We start from the raw sequence: 21,019 nt of genomic DNA, 5'->3' as shown, positions 1-21,019 counted from the left end.
AGACAAAGCTGTTTTGGGTCTTCACACTTTCCTGAAAGTTCAATGGTGGGTTGTTGGTTTGTTTAATCTTTTATCCCCCCCTTGTTTTAAAACAAAAAAAGTGGGTTTTCTCTGTTTTGCTTCCTCTCCCCCCCAAAAAAAATGGGCTCAGACTTCAGAAGGAAAATAATATTAGAAACCTTTAAGAAGAATCTTTTCATCATCTTCTTCTTCTTTTTTTTTTTTTTTCCTCTTCTTTAGTAATCCTGAAAATTTACTGGGCATTGAGCGTGCAGAGGAAAGGCCTAGAACTGAATGACAAAGAAAGACAAAGGACTGAAGAACGGCAGATACTGTGCATCATGGAAGCTTCCCCATGAGTGGATTTCCACTCATGTGCAGGACCAGCGACCCTCTGGTTTGAAAGGTCAGCCCAAATCAGGCTGCCACAAGCCTGCTCCTAGCTAGGAAACAGCAATAACAGCTCCTGTCTTGAATCTCAAGTTACCACAAACTCCTGGAAAAGAAAGGAAAAGAAAAAAACAAACCCTACATCACACCCACTCTTGCATAGAGCGTTTGCAGTACAGTATGTGGCGGGGTGTTCCTTTCCTCTTGAACTGGAACACAGTGTAAACCAATACAAGGAGGCATAAGGCCAAGATGCAGGGAATGACAATAGCTATGGCTTTCACAGTGCTGGCTGTGTTGTCCAGTTTGATGACAATGTCTACATCATCTGGTGGGCTGTGTCCTTCTTTATTTCTGTCTGTTGGTCCATCACAGCCCATAAAATCCTTAAGGATGGATCTGGGATATCCAGGTTCTACTTTGAGTATTTGGTTGTTGAATTTCCAATATTCCTTTCCTTTGTAGAAATACGTAAAGCCTAGGGGGGAAAACACACACACACAGGTACCACTTATTCATGAAAGTGCATATGTATAGAAATTTTCATTAAATTGCCTACTTTTAAAAAAAGATTTCTTTTAAGAACCTCTAATTTTCGTAGAAAGAAAACTCTACCCTCAGCTCAGCTGACTATTAAGTGTTAGAAATTTTCATTAAATTGCCTACTTTTAAAAAAAGATTTCTTTTAAGATCTCTAATTTTCCTAGAAAGAAAACTCTACCCTCAGCTCAGCTGACTATTAAGTTGGCTCTGGAAACTGTGTTGCAGACCTGAAATGGTGACTTGGTGTCCTCTATAGGTAAAGCTCATCCATAAAAGAGAACTATTATCTACAAAGGATTGTTATAATATATATTTATATATGAATATATTAATATACATCTCTTTCTCTTCATCCATTGTAATCTACCCTAGTCAACACCAGAAAGAGAACTATCTTCTTGCTTGCTTACAGGATCCCTGTTACAGAATCACACAGTAGTGTGACAGTAAACTAGATTGACAGACACTGAAATAGACTAAAACACTGAGCCCTCAGGCCACTATTGAGAAGGTTTTCAATATATTATAAAACAACTTTTTCATGATATACCTCAAAGGAAATTTCTTACCATTTTAGTATCAGGAATAATGTGTTTCTGCCTAGTAATAGGTTTGCTATTACTGTTTGAACAATACATCATAACCATGGAGATGTTTTCCTTTGTCTTTTAGGAAGCTTAAAAACAAACAGATATTTCTGACTGTAGGTTATGCCCAGTTTATGTCCCTTCTCATTTTGCTTTCTTGTTTACTTGATTTGTTAGATATTTATCAGTTAGTTATATTTTATAGAACTTTCAAGTCATCATTAATCCTAAATACCACTGTATCTCTATGACTGATAAGTAATATATCATCTCTTAGGAAGGAAGGGGTCTGTATTTTTTCTAGGAATATTCTCCAAGCTTTTGGATGTTGTTGAGCACATAGTCAAATGTTTCTTTTTCTCAATAGTTCTTTTTGGTCTAGCTTCTTTGTGACTATACTATTTGAATGTAATTCTTATCTTGAGATAAAATTTAAGAGGCTAAGAAGAAATGTTTAGTACTATAATTATTTTAAAAAACTACATTTTGGGAGCTATCTACCTTGAGGTTTATAATTGTGATGAGGCTTTTAATTTTTATTTTATGAAACATGTATTATGGAGAAGGCACTGTGTTAAAGCATGGTATATGCAATTTTACTTACTTCTCACAACTACTCTATGAGGTAGATTTACCCATAATTTTTAGGAAAAGGTCTTGAGGCTCAGAGATAAGATAAAATTCTCAAGTTCTGGATGAAGTAGAATTTACATCTTGGTTTCATTTTATATCCTGAGTACGTCATGATTTTTTAAGGCTGGCTCGCTTAGAGACTTCATACATCTTTTAACAAGTTCAACTCCATAAAACATCAGTCTGCTACAGATGCCATCTAGAAATGAAGAACTCTGATGTCTCAGAAGAACTTCAGCTTGGCTGGATCATCACTTCAGGTCATTCCATTCTGGGAAGGATTGTTTTATGCCATAAAATTCTGCTGTTGCTTTTAGTTTAGAAGGTCAGTTTTGCAATCAGGCAACTTGTTAATAAGTAAAAACAGGTGTACCCAGATTTAAATTTTTCTGCTGAGAGCAGGTATTTTATCATGTAAATGAAATCTAGTGTAATTACTCAACAAGCTTGGATGAAGAGATTTTGAGTGCCTGCCAAATAACAGTACATTCCACAATCACAGTTGAAAAACACCATTGATCTAGAATTAAACAGACCTTCAAAATAGGTAGATGCACTTCTATATTTACAAATTAAAAACCAACAGCTGAAAGTGTCCTACTTACCTTTAGATTTCAGCCAGAGCTAATTACAGTAAAACTACTGGGCAATGCAGAAAGGTTCAGAAGTTTCTGTTTTCATCATATTAATACAGTTTGCAGGCCAAGTTTTACAGTAACATTCTCCATATTAAGGAATAGAATTACATTTTAGTGAAGGCACTTGTTAGAAATAAGGACTCTGGTCAGTAAGTGTTAAATAGTATAAATGTTTGAAAAGAAGTAACCCAGAATCTTTTGTAAATCAAAATCTGCCACACTGTGGCCCACAAAATGTATCTTTCAATATTTTAGCTTTCTTATTTATTTTTTAATTTTAAAAATTTCTTTTATGAAAGGTCAGTTGGTTGAAGAAATGCTTGGGTACTTGAATTTTCTTTTTCTTTTTTAAGAACAGCTTTTATGTTATACTGTTATAAGTATTATGGTTATTAAGAGTAACAACTTCAGATAAATTCTTGCCTGCATTATTTAAATTTGAGCAATTCTGAGGAAGAAATCAATGAGACTCCAGTGTTTTACTTGATGAATATTTCTGTTATATTAAGCTTCATTTTACTGCTGACTTTTATAATGATGTTGTTGTTGTTAAGTGTTATTGAACTGGTTCCAACTCACAGCAACTCTGTATAGGGTTTCTGAGGAGTGATGGGTGGGTTTGGCCTGCCAATCCTGTGGTTAGCTGTCCAGGATGGTAGCGTAGTGGTTATGAATTGGGCTGCTAATCTCATGCTCAGCATTTTGAAACTACCAGCTGTTCCCAGGAGAAAGGTGAGGCTTTCTGCTCCCATAAAGATTTACTGCCTGGGAAACCCTGTACAGGGTTGCTATGAGTCAGAACCGACTCTAAAGCCCATAACAACAACAACAACATATCTTAGGTTTTAAAAATATAATAAAACATTGTCCAACATAGCTGTCTTACTACAGTTTAATACTTTTCAAATTATTCATTTTCTTAATGATTTTAAATTAGATGGTAGTTTTTATTAGATGCATTTTATTGATTAAAACAAAACATTTATCATCATGCTACTATCTTCACTAACAAAATGAAACAGTAAATTTTCAGTAATTTGAATGTATATGCAAACAATTCTCAATTCATTTAAATTTTTTCTGCAAATCTACATTAAAAAAAAATTATCTAGCAAAGACTTATTTTGTAGTACAAAGTTTTTCTAAAATGTCCCAGTATTTTTAAGTAAAAGAGCATCAAAAAGGAACTCTGGTAGCATAAGGAACTTTCGCAGCGTAGTGGATTACAATTTGGGCTGCTAACTGTAAGGTCAGCAGTTTGAATACCAGCCACCCCACAGGAAAGATGACTTTCTGCTCCCATAAAGATTTACAGCCTTGGAAACCCTATACAGGGTCACTATGAGTCGGCATCGATGTATCAACGGAGCCTGTAATGTTTACTTTAAATCTATACTTTAAGGAATGAAAACTAGGATTCAACAAAGTATTTTGAGTATGTTTTTGATATATAAAATATAAATTAAAAAATGTTGAGTACATTTATGTGTTGAATAAAGCATACACAAAAATGCAAGAGGGCTTCAAAAACTTCCTGAAAAATGAGATTACTGGAATTTTTCCATGAACTTTTTAAAGTCCCCTTGCTTGACATGAGTGTAAGTCGAAGACATTATTATAAAAAGAATAAAATTATATTGTTGCTGTTAAGTGCTGTAGAGTCGGTTCTGATTCACAGCGACCCTGTATAGGGTTCCCCAGGCTTTAAATCTAGAGCAGAAAGCCTCTTCCTATTTCTGCGGAGCGGCTGGAGGGCTGGAACCACTGACCTTGCGGTTCGCAGTTCGGTGCTTATAGTACGGAGCCACCACGCTCCCCCAAATAATATTAGAGTTAATCATTTATAAAATTGAGGAGGTGAGGGTTTGCCTGATTTTAATCTAAATATTGAGTTAAATAATATGCAAGTTTTACATGTTTACATCTTTTTCCTATAACGTAGCTTAATTTATAAACTGCAAATCTGAACACACGTGTATGTCATTTTTCCGAGCAGGATAAAATGTTCTGCAAATAAAGACGATCGTTAGCCTATCTAATAGTGTAGGGAGTCCTGGTGTGGCGCTGTGGGCTAATGCATCAGACTGCAAAGTCGTTTGAACTGCCAGGTCAGTGGTTCAGGCTCTCCAGCTGCTCCTTGGAAACCCTATACAGGGTCGCTATGGATCGGAATCGACTCAAAGGCACTTAACAACAACAACATACATGACTAGTATTACTTACAGGTAGTATGCAAATTGACATAGAAGATTGTGGTATGGTCATGTTTAACTCAATAAATTCATTTAAAATTCAGCTGAAATTTATATTAAATATATTTGAAATTACCTCAAATATATTTCAAAGTATTAGAAATTTTGCAATAGAGGTATGTCATAAGAGTGAATTCTTAGCAGTTTATGGAATGCAGCAAAAACACAACGCAAACATTGGGACAAATGGTTTCTTATTTTGAAAATCATGTCTGATATTGCTTTGGGGCATGGAATGAGTTTAAAGGGCATTTCCCAATCTGTGCTCTAAGGAAAGTGAATATACTGATTGATTTTATGATATTGTATATAAAAGCTTCCTTTAAATAAATTTGAGAAAAGAACTCGGTTAAATTATATATGTTGTTGTTGTTAAGTGCCGTTGAGTCGGTTCCGACCCATAGCGACCCTGTACAGGGTTTGCGAGGGTGTAAATCTTTACGGGAGTAGAAATCCTCATCTTTCTCCCGCGGAGCGGCTGGTAGTTTCGAACCGCTGACCTTAAGGTTCGCAGCCTGATTCGTAACCACTACCCTATATGTATATGAGGGGGCTTCAAAATGTTCATGGAAAAATTTCATTATCTTTTTTTTTTTTAATGTTTTATTGTGAATTATATGATAGATTTACATGGGAGAACATTTGCTTTACATTCATCCTATCGTACATTGCCATGGTTACAATCCCCTCTATGCATCATCAACCAACCAAAGGGTACACCCTGTAAGCCTGCCCCCCGTCCCACCCCCATCAGCACACAGCGACTCTCCCTCTCTGGGTCTAGGGTCCCCAGCCGCTCCATCTAGCCATGTCGTCATCTCTGCTTCCATCTCTGGTGGCACTATTTCTCTGGGTAGAGTCCTGCACTCTGCTCTTCTCCCATAATGGTCCGAGGGACCTCTGCTCCTGGACTACAAAGTCAACCACTCCCCTCCTTTTGCTACAAAATGTCTACCTTTACATTTCCAATCCTCACAGTCAGTCCTGATAGCAATTATTCACTATTGTGCCACATGAGTGCTATCCCCATCTCCTTCCATCAGCCCAGCCCAGACATATTGGTTACTACTCAGTGGAGATTCTGCCTTCTTCTGTGTCCTCTGGATCTAGGCTCCCTCTTGAAAGCTTGTAAGCCAGTCACTTCTTGCCTTTGTACCCTCCCCCCCCTCCATTTTGGGGAGCCAATGTCCAAGATGCCCATCCCTGTCTACCCTGTGTATGGGGGGTGGGGAGGCAGGGAATGATCCTTGCTGTAAAGATGTATTCCCTCTTTTAAGCTACTGCATCCATAGGTGTAGGTCAAGCTCATCAAATTGTATCAGATTACTCTTTTTTTCCTCTTCTTTCTTCTTCTAGCTGAGTTCTGATCATCCAGCCATAGAAGTCAGGTCAAGTGGGTATTTTCTGCAGGTGTGGATGTTCTTGTGCATATGTCCTCTCTTCTTATCAGCTGGACACTTCACTCTCCACTCTAGTCCTCTGTGGCTATGTCACTGACTCTGGGCCCAGGAGTCCCCAGGTCTTGCCACACTGCTGGCCAACCATGTCTCTACCTGGGTTCACAGGAGTCTATTGAATGTGGTAGGGTTTAGTTTGCAGCTTCATTGCTGTTTTTCCCTCACTTCCCCTTATAGGTACCAATGTGGTCACCAGACAGAGCACATATCTGCTTGTGTATTCCCATTGAGTCTTAGTCTTGGAAGGGGGTTTCGTTATCTTTTAACACCATTTTTCCATGAACTTTTTGAATCTCCTTCATATACGTACTTTATATGACCTCAGAAAGCCTATATAGGGTCACTATAATTCACAATCAAGTCAACAGCATTTAACAACAACATGCATATATTGTTTCTTTAATGCAACAATTCATAGAGCCTTAGTATACTAATGAATAGTTCATACCTCAAAAGAGAGACTATAATACACAGTCTTCCCAAATGTATTTAGCCAGCAATTTTTTTCCCTCACAGAATTCTTATGGAAATATAACACTGTTTCTCTGAATGTAGTATGATTTGGGTAATTTATTCCTTCTGGGTATCTTCTTTCACTGACCTTACCTTATTGATTACTACTCTACACTTACTCCTAATGAAATTAACTGGTACACAATGAATATTTTGCTTTGATAACAGACACCTATCTGTATATATGTGTGTATGTGTGTGAATGTATAGCAAGTATTCATTGATAACAGTGTCTGTGTGTGCTCTCTGTTTTCTATCCTTTCATGCTTATTAATAAGAAGATATTAATATTTGGTAAATGTGAATGAATACACTGAACCATGTGGAAATACTATTTGCTTAAATAATACTTGATGAGTTTAATAAAGAGAGTGAATATGGGAAAGGAATGTTGATACACCAGATCAATAGAACCAAGATTCAAACATTTCAGGTTAAAAGCTGGGCTGTAATCAATTAATATGAAATTCAGGAGTGTTCAAAAATAGAATCTTATATTTATCTTAAAATTGCATCTTCTAAAGAGACAATGTAAAATATCTGGGAGGTATATCTTGACAGTAATTAATGTAGAATCATTCTGGGGGGTGGGAATGCAGTGATTCTTTAATTCTTTACCACAATTGCAAACATGCAGTTACTTAAAATCACAGGCACTTATTTAAAAGGCTGTTGAGTAATGAATGTTAAGAAGAAAGTATTTCTATGTATTTTACATAAGTTGCATATTCTTATTTGGAATAGTATAGTTAGCTCTGGTAGCGTAGTGGTTACGAATCGGGCTGTGAACCGCAACGTCAGCAGTTCGAAACTACCAGCTGTTCGCGGGAGAAAGATGAGGCTTTCTGCTCCTGTAAAGATTTACAGCCTCGGAAACCCTGTACAGGGTCACTATGAGTTGAAACCTACTCCACGGCACACCACCACCATAGTGATTTACAGGGGCTAAAAACAAATGATATAATTGTTCTATTAATTGTTGATTATATGTGCAAAGTTGGAAAATGGTAGCTGGGAAATGAACTTCTGAGACAGCTTTGGTTTTTTGGTATTACCAAACACAAATTTCTGTAAGACATGACATAGTTTTGATTATTTTAGTGACTATCAGATAGAAAAAGACATTAACTTTTCCTCTTTGAAGACAATTTAGTTTTGGGGGAATAGTGTATTCTCATTTCAAACCCTGGATATGTATCTACTAGTTGTATGAACTTGAATAAATTAAAGTAGCTAAGTTTGGTCTTTCCATTTGTAAATAGTAACAAATGTGTTGAAGAGGTATTTGTGCCAGATAACTAAATTGGACAATTTATGTGACACACCAATAAATGGTCACAGTGGTACAAGTAATATAATTGGTCAATGTTATAGAGAGGTATATTTCACGTTAATATGAAAAAAAAAATCTGTAAAAATATGTAGTGGAATTTTAAACTTATAGACTTCTTTTGGGAAATTACCATTAGGTGGTAGTGGTGGTTATGTGCCGTGGAGTCGGAACCGACTCATACCAACCCTGTACAAGGTTTCCAAGGCTATAAATCTTTACGGGAGCAGAAAGCCTCATCTTTCTCCCATGGAACAGTTGGTAGTTTCGAACTGCTGACCTTAAGGTTCTCAGCCTGATTCGTAACCACTATGCTACCAGACCTCCTAGGAGTTGTACCACTAGGAGTATATTCTATTAAAATAATTCCTACATTGGTAGAAGAGTGGACTAGAAGAAATTTATCAGTGCTCTCTCATCTCTGATTTTATCATGTCCCTGGGATCATCCTTGTAGGGAATTATTACATATTTTTATTATAAAATTTTTCATACTCATTTAAAAAACAAATAAAATACAGACAAGAAAAGGGAAATGAGAGTTAATCACTAAGGAGCTCTGGTAATGTAGTGGGTTATGCGTTGGGCTGTTAACCCAAGGTCAGCAGTTTGAAACTACCAGCTGTAAAGATTTAGACTCAGAAATCCTATATAGGGTCGCTATGAATCGGAACCAACTCCAAGGCACACCACCACCACCACCAAAGTTAATCATTAGTAAGATCTTAGTTTAATTTTCTCTGTATTTTTAAACAATGTGTGAGGATTATCATTGAAGGCAATCTAAAAGTTGGTTTGAACTGCAAGGTTAGCAGTTAAACCTCATCAGCTACTCCTCAGAAACCCTAATCAGGGCTGCTATGGATCGGAACTGACTCGATGGCAGGAAGTTAACAAATGTCAGCTAGCATTGGCATTATCTGGGACACAATGGCAGAGTACTGGTATGGTGCTATAGGATAAGCATTGGACAGCTAACCACAGGTCAGCAGTTCAAACTCATCAGCTGTTCCTCAGAACCCTTTATAGGGCTGCTATCAGTCAGAACCACCACCACCACTACCACCAACAAAGCAGTGGTTTGAAATCAACACATGTCAGCTAGTGTTGGTTCGGTCTGTGATACAATAACTCTTTTTGGTCTTACTTTAGAAAATATCCTTCCTTGCACAATTATGTTCAGTTTTAGTGTTTTAAAAAATATTATTCATACAATTATTAAGGAGGTGATATCAGTTTTCTGTCTTCAGTTTGATCTTTCACGTTTTTTCTGTTGTTCTTTTTATCTGTATTTTGAGAGTTTCTGTTCACATTTTTTTTTTTTTTAATCTTACTTTACTACCTTCATTATGACTGCAAGGGGAGTGTGGTGGCTATGTAGAATGAGCACTGGACTGTGAACCACAAGATTAGCTGTTCGAGTCCAGCAGCAACTCCATGGGACAAAGATGAGACAGGCTTTCTGTTCCCACAAAGATTTTAAGTCTTATAAACTATCTACAGTGTCGCTGTGAGAAGGAACCAACTTCACAGTGCTTAACAAGAAAATGACTTATATGAGAAAAAGATGAGGCTTTCTGCTTGTGTAAAGATTTATAGCCTTGGAAACTTTATATAGGGATATTGATTTGATGACACACATCAACAGTGTAACTGCATTGTGGTTTCCTTCATTTTCTTATTGATTACCATTTTATCTCAAGCAGATTTTTTTTTTTTCACCTCAATTTGTCCTCTCCTTACAAATTTCTCCTTTTGTTGCATAGGAACTGTATCTTAAGTCAATACTCTTATTCTCTGAATTAATGGAATATGCACAAATCAAGTAATTCTCAGCAAGTGCTGTCATCTGGGCATCAGGGTTCTTTTTTACTTAGTTTCTACAGTATTTTACTTGTGGGACATTATTGTAGAATGTAGCATATCATTACACTTAATGCTGAAAAGCAGCCATATTTTGACTAGTTATCATTCAGTAAGGGTCTCAGTTCCTCCAAGTTTACCCTGGTATAAATTTTTCTGAAATTCTTTTATTGTCTAGATGGTTAGTTATACTTTACAGTGGAAGTGTCATTTTTCATTTTCCCCTAATTCTTTTTTTATTATTTTTCTCTCCCTCTCTCTTTCTGTCTTTCTCGATCCTAAACATGCTTAATTTTACTCTTGTAAGCTATATTTATTTTTTCTTATTGTATATGTTATAGGTTTGTCCATGCTATGAGGATCCACACAACATATGATTTTCTTCTGAATCCTATTTAAGTCATTAGATCAGGTATGTTTCTCTCTCTGGTTCATTATATCTCTTTTCTTTCCTTTGTTTTTTAGTATGGTGTTTGCATTCACTTTCAAATTATTATTATTTATTCCTATTCAATTATCTTTGAATAAGTAGAGATAGATTCAGACATTGCATATGCCAACACATAGGGGACTATTGATTATTCATGGTTTGGCTAACTACACACCTGAGAGCTGGCTTAATCTCAAATCCTTAGGTAGACACCAAGGGAAGTGTGCAGCTCTCTGACCTTTTGCTTGTTATAAGATAATCATATATCCACTTTATCTGACTGTATTAATCTGGGGTCTTCTTGGTTTTTTGACACTCTAAAGTGAAAGAGTGCATGTACCAACTATCTCTGTCCCTCAGCCCTCATTTATAACCTGCCTTCCTTGTAGCCAATCCCTCTTCCACATATTCGTTATTCATATCTTTAAAATAGAAATTTTAGTAGAAAGCAAAGTGAGTTACTTCAAAGGTATCCATACCTTCCTTTCAAAATTACTTTCTTATTTTTTTCCTAATGATTTTTATAAACTATAATAGGTTGATGGAGTCCTGGTGTGGTGCTGTGGGTTAATGTGCTGGACTGCAAGATCAGTTTGAAGTGCAAGATGGGCGGTTCAATCTCATGAGCTACTCCAAAGAAACCCTATACAGGATCACTATGAGTTGGAACTGACTCAACAGCACTCAACACAACATAGTAGGTTGAGTCAATAAAAATGTATGGAGCATCATATTAAAAGCAAACGTAAGAAGAGTAGAACTCTAGTATGGCGTTTTCCAATGGCTTAATTTAACACAGTGAAAAAGTAGAATACGTCATCAAAATATGTATCAAACTCATAAATGTATAATGCAACATTGCATACCATTTTCTTTGTGGACAAAGGCTCCCTGTGGAGATTCAGGGATACCTTTCCAGACTGTGATTGGTTTGGGATAGCCAGGATCCATGGTTTTCATTTCTTCACTATATCTCCAGTACCTAAAATGACAAAAACAAGTACATAGGGAATGAAATTATGTATACAAATAGTAATAGGTAACTTTCATAAAATCCTGACTTGTATGCTTGGCACTATTACCTGTATACTTGTTACTGATTAACAGATCATGAGTTGGGAATCTTTGATTTAAATTATTGGAAAGACAATGGTCACAAAACATTTTCTTACTTTTGCATGTGTCAAAATGGGTATGCTATTGCTATTATGTTAAGAATTGATGCCTTTCAGTTGTTGGAGGAGAATACTAAAAGTGCCACGGACTGCCCAAAGAACCAATAGATCTGTTTTGGAAGAAGTGCAGCCAGAGTGCTCCTTGGAGGCCAGGATGGCTAAGCTTCGTCTCTCATACTTTGGACATATTGTCAGGAGAGAACAGTCGCTGGAGAAGGATGTCATGCTGGGTAAGATGGAGGGTCAGAGAAAAAGAGGAAGACCACCAACGAGATGGATCAGCCAGGTGGCATCATTGATGGTGTCAAGTGTGGCAGTGGTGGTGGGGTTGGCCCAGGATCGGACATTGTTTCACTCTGCTGTGCATGGGGTCGCTATGAGTCTGTTCCGACTCAATGGCACCTGACAACAACAACAAAATTGCTATTATGTATTTCTGTCTTGAAAGAAGTAAAGTCAGAATGCTCCTTAGAAGTGAGGATGGTGAGACATCATCTCTCATACTTTGCACATGTTATCAGGAGAGACCAGTCTCTGGAGAAGGACATCATGCTTGGGAAAATGGAGGGTCAGCAAAAAAGAGGAAGACCCCCAGCAACATGGATTGCCACAATGGCAGCAGCAATATGCTTCAACATACCAACAGTTTTGAGGATGGTGAAGCATGGGGCGGCATTTCCTTTTGTTGTACATGTGGTCATTATGAATTGGAACTAACTTGATGACACCTATCAGCAACCACAATACTACTGTGTATTAATTTATATTGATTAAATTAATAAAATGCTAAGCATATTTATCATGGGTGAAACATGAGATTTTCTGCTCCTATAAAAATATATGGAGTCCTGGCGTGGTGCTGTGGGTTAATGTGCTGGACTAAAAGTTGGTTTGAACTGCAAGGTCAGTGGTTTAAGCTCACCAGCTGTTCCTTGGAAACCTTCTACAGGGTCGCTATGGGTTGGAACCAACTGGACGGCATTTAACAACAAGAAGAACCAAGATTTGTAGCCTCAGAAACTCTACACAGAGTTGCTATGAGATGGAATTGATTTGACAACAGCAAGATGCCAATTTATGATTTGAAAGCATCTCACAAATCAATTTATCAGTTAGAGGTTGCTACTGGTCCTTTTAAAAAATCTTTCAATGCAGTAGAATGTTTTTATTAAATAAAGTCTTAATCAGAATTTTGATTGTTTCTTTCATTCAGCAAATATTTATTAGCAACTACTCTGTGGCACTGATCTAGGTGCTAAACATACCATCTTGAACACAATAGATATGACTCAGCTCTCATCAAGGTTCATATCAGTTTGTGGGGTATTTAGGCAATAAACCACTTAGTCAATAAATACATACAATGGCAGGTAGAGGCATGAGTTATGGAGAAAAGAAAGTAAATGAGCTATATAGGAATGTTGCTGTTTTTGTTAAGTGCTGTGGAGTCTATTCCAACTCATAATGACCCTGTAATAGGGTTTCCAAGGCTTTAAATATTCTCAGGAGCAGAAAATCTCATCTCTCTCCAAGGGAGTGGTTAGTGGGCTTGAACCGTGGACCTTGTGGTTCATAGTCCAGTGCTTATCATGTGGTGTCACAGTACTCCCATACAGGAATAGGGGAGTCATTTAAAATTGATGTACAGAGGAACCCTGTCTGATAAGCTGACATTTGAGCAGAGAGCAGAAAAAAGGAGTGGAGTAAGACATATAGAGAAGAACATTCCAGACAGAGAAACTAGTCAAAGATCCTATGACAGGAACATGCTTGGTGTACTTGAGGGTCTACTACAATTGGGTTGTTGCTGTTATTGTTAAGTGCTGTCGAGTGGGTTCCAACCCATAGCTATCCTGTATAGCATTTCCAAGGAATGGCTGGTGAGCTTGAATTGTTGACCTTGAGGTTCAGACTGACTTTGCAGTTCAGCACATTAATCTACAGCACCACACAGAATGGGAATGAGAATCTGCGATGACACCGGGTCTTTAAGATAGAGTTCTATTCTGCCCTACACGCTGCTATGAGTCAGAATTGACTTGATGGCAGTAGGTTATGTTTTTGGTTATGCTACAGTGAAGTCTTTAGTTTTACTATAAAATAAATGAGAAGCCAAGGTAGATTCTGAATAGAGAAACGCCAAGATATGGGTCATTTGTGAAAGGAACATTCTGGCTGCTGTAGGACAGACTGAAGGGAATAAATTAGAAGCAAGAATTCCAGATACGATGTTATTACAGTCATCACTGGATTGTGGACATGATGATAATTCAAAGGACTTGGGAAGTACTTTTAAGAAGGAGCTGAAAGGACTTACTAGCGAACTGACTCCAGGAGATTGGTTCTGTTCATCTGGAAAAATATTGTTGCTATTCTGATAGATCAAGAAATCCAGGCATGAATTTGGCATTAACTATATCCGGTGTGGCGCTGTGGGCTAATGCGTCAGACTGCAAAGTCATTTGAACTGCAAGGTTGGTGGTTTAAGCTCACCAGCTGCTCCTTGGAAACCCTATACAGGGTTGCTATGGGTCGGAAATCGACTCGACGGCACTTAACAACATATTAAATTCAAATGTCTGTTAGACATCAAAGTGTAGTTGTTGCTGAGGCAGTTGGGTATATTAGTATGTATCTTCAAATTAGGACAGTTCACGTATCTCCTTTCTTCACAAGCCATTCAAATTCCTTATAGATATATTGAGTATTTGAACTGGACTTGTAAAATAGATCTTCTGTTATTGTAACTCATTACAGTGATTTTTTAAATTAAAAACAACACACTTTTGTGGAAATACTGCACAAAGCTTTATAGGCAATCATTTTTGTGTTACCACCTCTGAAAATGTTACCGGGTGTGGCATTCCTCAGCCCAGGAGAGTGATAATAATGGTTTCTGGGCATTCACAGTGATCCCATCTTGTTCGTACAGGGAAAATGCTTCATATGGTATTTTCTTTAATCACAGCAAATGCATGAGATGGTTATTACTGTCTCCACTTCAAGAAGGAGAATACTTGGAGAAAAAGTGTATGGTAGATTCATAACCAGGTCTGTCTGGTTTCAAGTCTCTCGTCTTCCCACCAAATAAAATTTCTACACTTATTAGAACCCCTCCACTGTACATACTAAATATCTTTTACTATCTCCTAAGGAAGCAGTCCTGGTGTGGCACTGTGGGCTAATGCGTCAGACTGCAAAGTCATTTCAACTGCAAGGTCAGTGGTTCAAGATCACCAGCTGCTCCTTGGAAACCCTATACAGGGTCGCTATGTGTTGGAATCCACTCGATGGCACTTAACAACAACAACAAGGAAGGAACAATGGTGGTGCAGTGATTAAGCACTTGGCTGTTATCCAAATGGTCTTCAGTATGAACTCACCATCACTTCATGGGAGAAAGATTCAGAAGTTTTTCCATAAAGATCATTGTTTTTGTTATGTGCCTTCCAGTCAGTTGTGATTCAAAGCAACCCTGTATATGGTTTCCAAGGAGCAGCTGGTAGGTTTGAACTGTTGACCTTGTAGATCGCAGTCCAGTGCTGATCCTACAGAGCCACAGAGCCTTGTAAATAGTATAGGGCAGTTTTTCTCAGTACGTTAGGGTTACTGTGAGTTAGAATCTCTTTGGGTTACCTTCTAAGACTGAGTCTACCAATACAGGTTTGAGAAATGATACATGTAATGTATTCTGTGATAAGACATTTTGGCTACAGTTACAAAAGATAAATATTTTCTAGAGATGTTCATATGCCAGATATATGGAAGATCTTTTATCACTAGAGCTGTAGGATCTGGTGCAGAATGTTTTACTATAGATTCCTAAAAGTCTCACTCAGATAACATCTCGACTATTGGTACATCCTCTCTCTGTAATGTTCATATTGAAAAATAATGTTTCAGAAAATATCTCTATAAGTAAGCCACAAGAAAGAGTTTATCACTGACCTAGTCACTGGGGGCTAGAGCTGAGAATGAAGCATCCAGCTTATATTAAGTGGGGGGAGGCGTGCAAGAATGCCCAAACTTGCAGATAATACCCTTTTGACCTAGCCTGAATGGCTTGATGATCAGAATCCCACTAGAGGAAGATAAAGAAATTTGATACAGGAAGTAAGTGTAAATTGCTACAATTTGATGAACTTGACCTTTATTTATGGATATAGTAGCTCAAAATACTAACAGAGATGGAAGAAATCTTCATATCAAAGATCAATCCTATCCCCTCAGTCCACAGGGTTGATAGGGACAGGCAACTTAGACACTGGCTATCTAAAATGGGAAGTGGGGTGGGTGGGCTATAAAGTCATGAAGTGGCTGGCTTACAAGTTTTCGAGAGGGAGTTTTGATTAACAGCAAGTGGGGGAAAGTGTAAGCCCCATGGAATAGTTTTCATCTTGTCTAGATGGTTATGGTGAAAGGGACAGGATTTTTTTTTTTTTTAATCCAATAGTGAGCAATTATTATCATGAATAATTGTGATTGTCACAGTGAAAAGGTAGAAGTTAAGTAACAAATAGGGTGGAGTAGTTAACCTTGCATTTCAGGAACAGAAAACCATAGGACCATCAAGAGGGAAGAACAGGAATGGAATGTGAGATCCTAACCAGACAAGCAGTGACCCAGAGGCAGAGGTGATGGCATGGAGAAATAGAGCAGATGAGAACTCTAGACTCATGGAAAGAGAAAGGCTGTGTGCTGGTGGGCATGAAATCAACTTACAAAATATGCCCTTTGATTGTTTAAATGAATGTATATTCCTGTGTGATTTTGTGTGCACACAAAAAGGGGCGGGGGAGTGAGTAGAGGCAAATACTGTTGGCTGATGGTGCATGGAGGGGATTGTAGTCATATTGAAGCTTAGTGTGATTGGTTGAGTGCAAAACTGACTTTCTGCCATGTAAACTATCTCTTGATTCATAATACAAACTTTTAAAAACGGAAGGAAGGAAGGAAGGTAGGAAGGCAGGAAGGCAGGAAGGCAGGAAGGCAGGAAGGCAGGAAGGCAGGAAGGCAGGAAGGCAGGAAGGAAGGAAGGTTTATCTTAAAAGGTAAATAAGCAAACAAACTGTCACAGGTGTTTGTAGAAGGTGTTCTGGAAACTGATCTGGTGGAAATACTTCAATGGACATACTTCAATACTTCATGGAGAAATAAACATTCAGCAGAAGTAATGGTGACTGGACCTGTTTTTCTGGCAAAGATAACTAGGTAGAATCATTAGTTCTATCAATCCCGAAATATATTTTATTTTACATTTTATTAAAATTAAAAACATCTGCTTTCAAATTATTTCATTATATTTCTTTCCTACAGAACTCCTCTGTGATGAATGTTGTTGTTAAGTGCTGTCAAGTAGATTCCAACCCATAGCGACCCTGTACAGGGTTTCCAAGGCTGTAAATTTTTACAGGAGCAGAAAGCCTCATCTTTCTCCTGCAGAACACCTGGTAGTTTTGAACTGCTGACCCTAAGGTTCATAGCCCAATTCGTAACCACTATACTACCAGAGCTCCTTTCTGTGATGAATACAGAATAGTAAATGTGGTAGAGACTTTCTAGTAAGTGTTTTGATGGGTTTACTATAGTTATATATGTTAAGTGAATCACCCACTTGATTCAAGAAAGCTCCTCATAAGAAAATAGTTAAATGCCTTATTTTACTGGCTCTACAGAACACATTTTATATCTCCAAAAATAAAGATGCACTTTGCAGTTATATAATGTGACAGTTATTTTGATGTTATAAAAACAAATTGTATCAAAATTTACTTGGCAGGTGTTTTTCTTTAATGATGGATCAAATAATGACATATCTTATAACATATGAAATTTTTAGATGACATACACTGTAACTTACAGCAAACTTTTAAATGCTCGAGTCAAGAAGTTTGGAATAATGTTATAATCCTGGGAACAATGGAATCATATCATTGTTCCCAGAAATTTAAAATGATATGGGTTAGGAAAGATTACTACATACTTAAGAAATAGGTTTGTTCTCTGGGTAGTTATAACATTCTTTATGTAATAATCATATCTATAATTTTTAGAGTGCTTTGTAGCTATCATGTAAATTTATACACATAAATGATGCTACCTTATTTCACTTAAATCACTCAAAAATCCTCTGTTGTATGGTATAATGTGCTATATGAAAATCTCCTGTCCATAATGTATTATGTACGGTCACTCAATTCAATCAAGGTGAGAGCGGTAGGAAATACATCATTCAGAAATAGCTTAATCACCTTTGCTTTGTTTGAACTGGCAGAGTTGTAATTCAAATTTTCATTCATTGTTTTATATAATTTTCTATCATGTTACTGCAAGTGTATCCCCTGACACAATAAAGCATCCCTAAAATAAAAACACCAGTCAGTACTGTTTCTTTTCTATTTAACTGTATAGCCATTCACTGACCAATAATTCTTTGAGTGTGGTGCTGTAGGATCTGCACTTGACAGCGAACCACAAGATCAGCAGTTCAAACCCACCAGCTGGTCCTTGGAAACCCTACACAGGATTGCTATGAGTCAGAATTGACTCAACAGTACTTTATAACAGCACTATATTAAATACCAAACACATGAGAATCATAGAGATCACATTTCAAGAAAATATTAATGGAATGAGAGTTTATTATTCTCTCTTGTAGGAACATAATTCTGGATGAATCTGTCAGAATAAAAGCATTTCTTTCTTTTCTCTCTTTCCCAGCAGATAATGCAAAAGTATGTTTGGGATGATTTCTTATTCTTTGAAAAATTCAGTATCAGGTTGGGCCCTTGAGTTATATGCTGTGTGTCATGATTGATATATTTCCAGTAAATCTGAGTAATAGATCTATCTCTAACTGTATTCAGAATTTCATTAAAAATATACTTCAGTTTACTTATGAATACAAGTTTGTGTTCTAATTTTTAACATATTTCAACATATTTCATCATGACCAAAAAAGCTCATCCTATGGATTTTCATTCCCTGAAAAATAAGTTTATGGATTCATTGAGAAATATATTAGCATTTTCAGATTAGAACACTATGTAAATAAATTGTTCTTAGGTTTAAACTTTTAGAGCTTGTGATGGAGAAATATTTTAGAATTATATGCAAGAGGGTAAGAAAAGTAAAACTTGGTAATGGAAACTTACACTTTTTTCTTCTGATTTATCTGTCATTTCTATTGAAGAATTATGACTTTAAACAGCTGATTTTTTAAATGAAGCATCTAAATTAATACTTCAAAATAAATTATGGTCATAAATTAGATTTATTCATCATTTTTTACACTTCATCATAAGACATATCCATAAGAGACAAAAGCTTTCTATGCAATAGTATACTTCTCACAATATTTTCTTAAAATTTTCTCTAAGAAAAATAAAGGTATGAAAAAGTGTAGAGTGAAATCGTTTAATGTTATTTTCCCATATATTGAACTAAAAGCTGAAATAAATGTAGCCCTAAGGAATGGTTTGTATGTCCCTTCAATTTCTTCTTAGATGATTAAAAATTATATAAATTAAAGAATTATTTCATAAACACAAAACAATTTAGAATGAAATATATTTTTCTCTTTGATAACTAATGGAAATAAGGGGGAAAAAATCCAAAGTGGGTCTAAAATTAATCTTCTTCCTTTGAAAATACCTTGGAATTCTCAACAGTTAAGTTTAGAATGAAATATGGCACCAGACTGTTGAGTGCATTCGTGAAAAGATGCTAAGAAAGAGATGAATTAGAAGCATAGCATTTTAGAGGTAAATGCTATGAGAAACAAAATGCAACCAAGTCTCAAATTATAATGTATTAAGAAAAGAGCAAGTAGGAATCTAAAGAACCAAGTTCTCTATATGTAAATAGTTAAAATAGTGGAAAGACTCATTTGAATTTACAGATTTTTAAAAGTAACTATTTCATGTACTCTTTTTTAAGCTATCCCTATACTTAGGAAATTTCATCTATGATTTGAATACTACTTATGTATCACTTGAGTTGTACCTCTGGATATGAACTTCTACTGAGATGCAAATGCATGGATCAGACTTGATGTGTTCACTTGGTGTGTAAACGGGGCTCCATCTGAATATGGACTTTTAATCCCTTGATCCCCCTTCTGAAATATTTCTACCTATTTACATTCTAGATCCCGATTTGGTACCATTTACAGAATTAATTAGGTGAAAACCCAAGAAGTTTCTTTAGATTTTACTTTTTCTCTCACTTCTAAAATCCAAGCCATAGTAGAAACTTGTTGTCATTGCACTCAAAATGTGTCCTGGCTCCATCCCATCCCTGTCCTCTATCTCCACTACTACTGTCTCCCCTTATATTACTACATCTATGGCCTCCCAGCTTCCTTTCTTGCTTCTACTTTTGCAAATTATTCTTCACAAGGAAAGAAGAAAAATATTTGTAAATGCAAATCACAGGTCATTTTCCTGTTTAACATCCTCCAGTGCTTTTTATTGTTGTTGTTGTTGTTAGGTGCCATTGAGTCTTTACCAACCAATAGCAACCTAATGAACAGCAGAACAAGACATTGCCTGATCCTGGGCCAACCTCACTACTGTTGCTACACTTGAGTCCATCGATGCTGCCACTTGGCCAATCCATCTCGTTGGGGGTCTTCCTCTTTTTCGATGATCCCCCACCTTACCAAACATGGCATATTTCTCCAGTGACTGGTCTGTCCTGACAATATGTCTGAAGTATGAGAGATGAAGTTTGGCCATACTGGCCTCCAAGGAACACTCTGGCTGCACCTTTTCCAAATGGATCTACTGGTTCTTTTGGCAGCCCATGGCACTTCAATATTCACCTCTAACACCATAACTCAAAAGAACCAATTCTTCTACGGTCTTCCTTATTAAATGTCCAGCTTTCACATGCATATGAGGTTATTGAAAATACCATGCATGGGCTTGGATCAGACACACCTTAGTCCTCAAGCTGACAACTTTGCTCTTCAACACTTTAAAAAGGACTTGTGCAGAAGATTTGCCTAATGCAATATATTGTTTGATTTCTTTTTTTTTTTAATTTAAGGTTTTTATTGTGGATTGAGTGAAAGTTTACAGGGCGCAACATCAGTTTCACATTCAACCATTCATATAACTTGTTTCATTACATTGATTATAATCCCCTCCATATACCACAGTTAACAGTGTTTCTCTCTATCCTCTTTAGCTTTTTGTTTTTTTTTT

The 21,019-nt window shown here is 36.8% G+C and overlaps 1 protein-coding gene across 1 annotated transcript in view; it reads right to left on the bottom strand.

Moving 5' to 3' along the window:
- Positions 1 to 337: 337 nt before the first annotated feature.
- MMP16 (matrix metallopeptidase 16 (membrane-inserted)) overlaps positions 338 to 21,019 on the bottom strand; it is a 403,580-nt gene continuing 382,898 nt past the window's right edge. The window contains exons 9-10 of the mRNA XM_006859234.1: positions 11,502 to 11,617; positions 338 to 868 (exon numbers count right to left, since the gene is read on the bottom strand). Of these exons, the coding sequence (XP_006859296.1) occupies positions 534 to 868; positions 11,502 to 11,617 (451 nt within the window). The 3' untranslated portion in view covers positions 338 to 533. The remainder of the gene's footprint in view (positions 869 to 11,501; positions 11,618 to 21,019) is intronic.

The sequence above is a fragment of the Chrysochloris asiatica genome, unplaced genomic scaffold (genome assembly GCF_000296735.1).
Source record: "Chrysochloris asiatica unplaced genomic scaffold, ChrAsi1.0 scaffold00031, whole genome shotgun sequence".
NCBI classification, from domain to species: domain Eukaryota; kingdom Metazoa; phylum Chordata; class Mammalia; order Afrosoricida; family Chrysochloridae; genus Chrysochloris; species Chrysochloris asiatica.
This window is presented reverse-complemented; position numbering and strand designations above follow the sequence as displayed.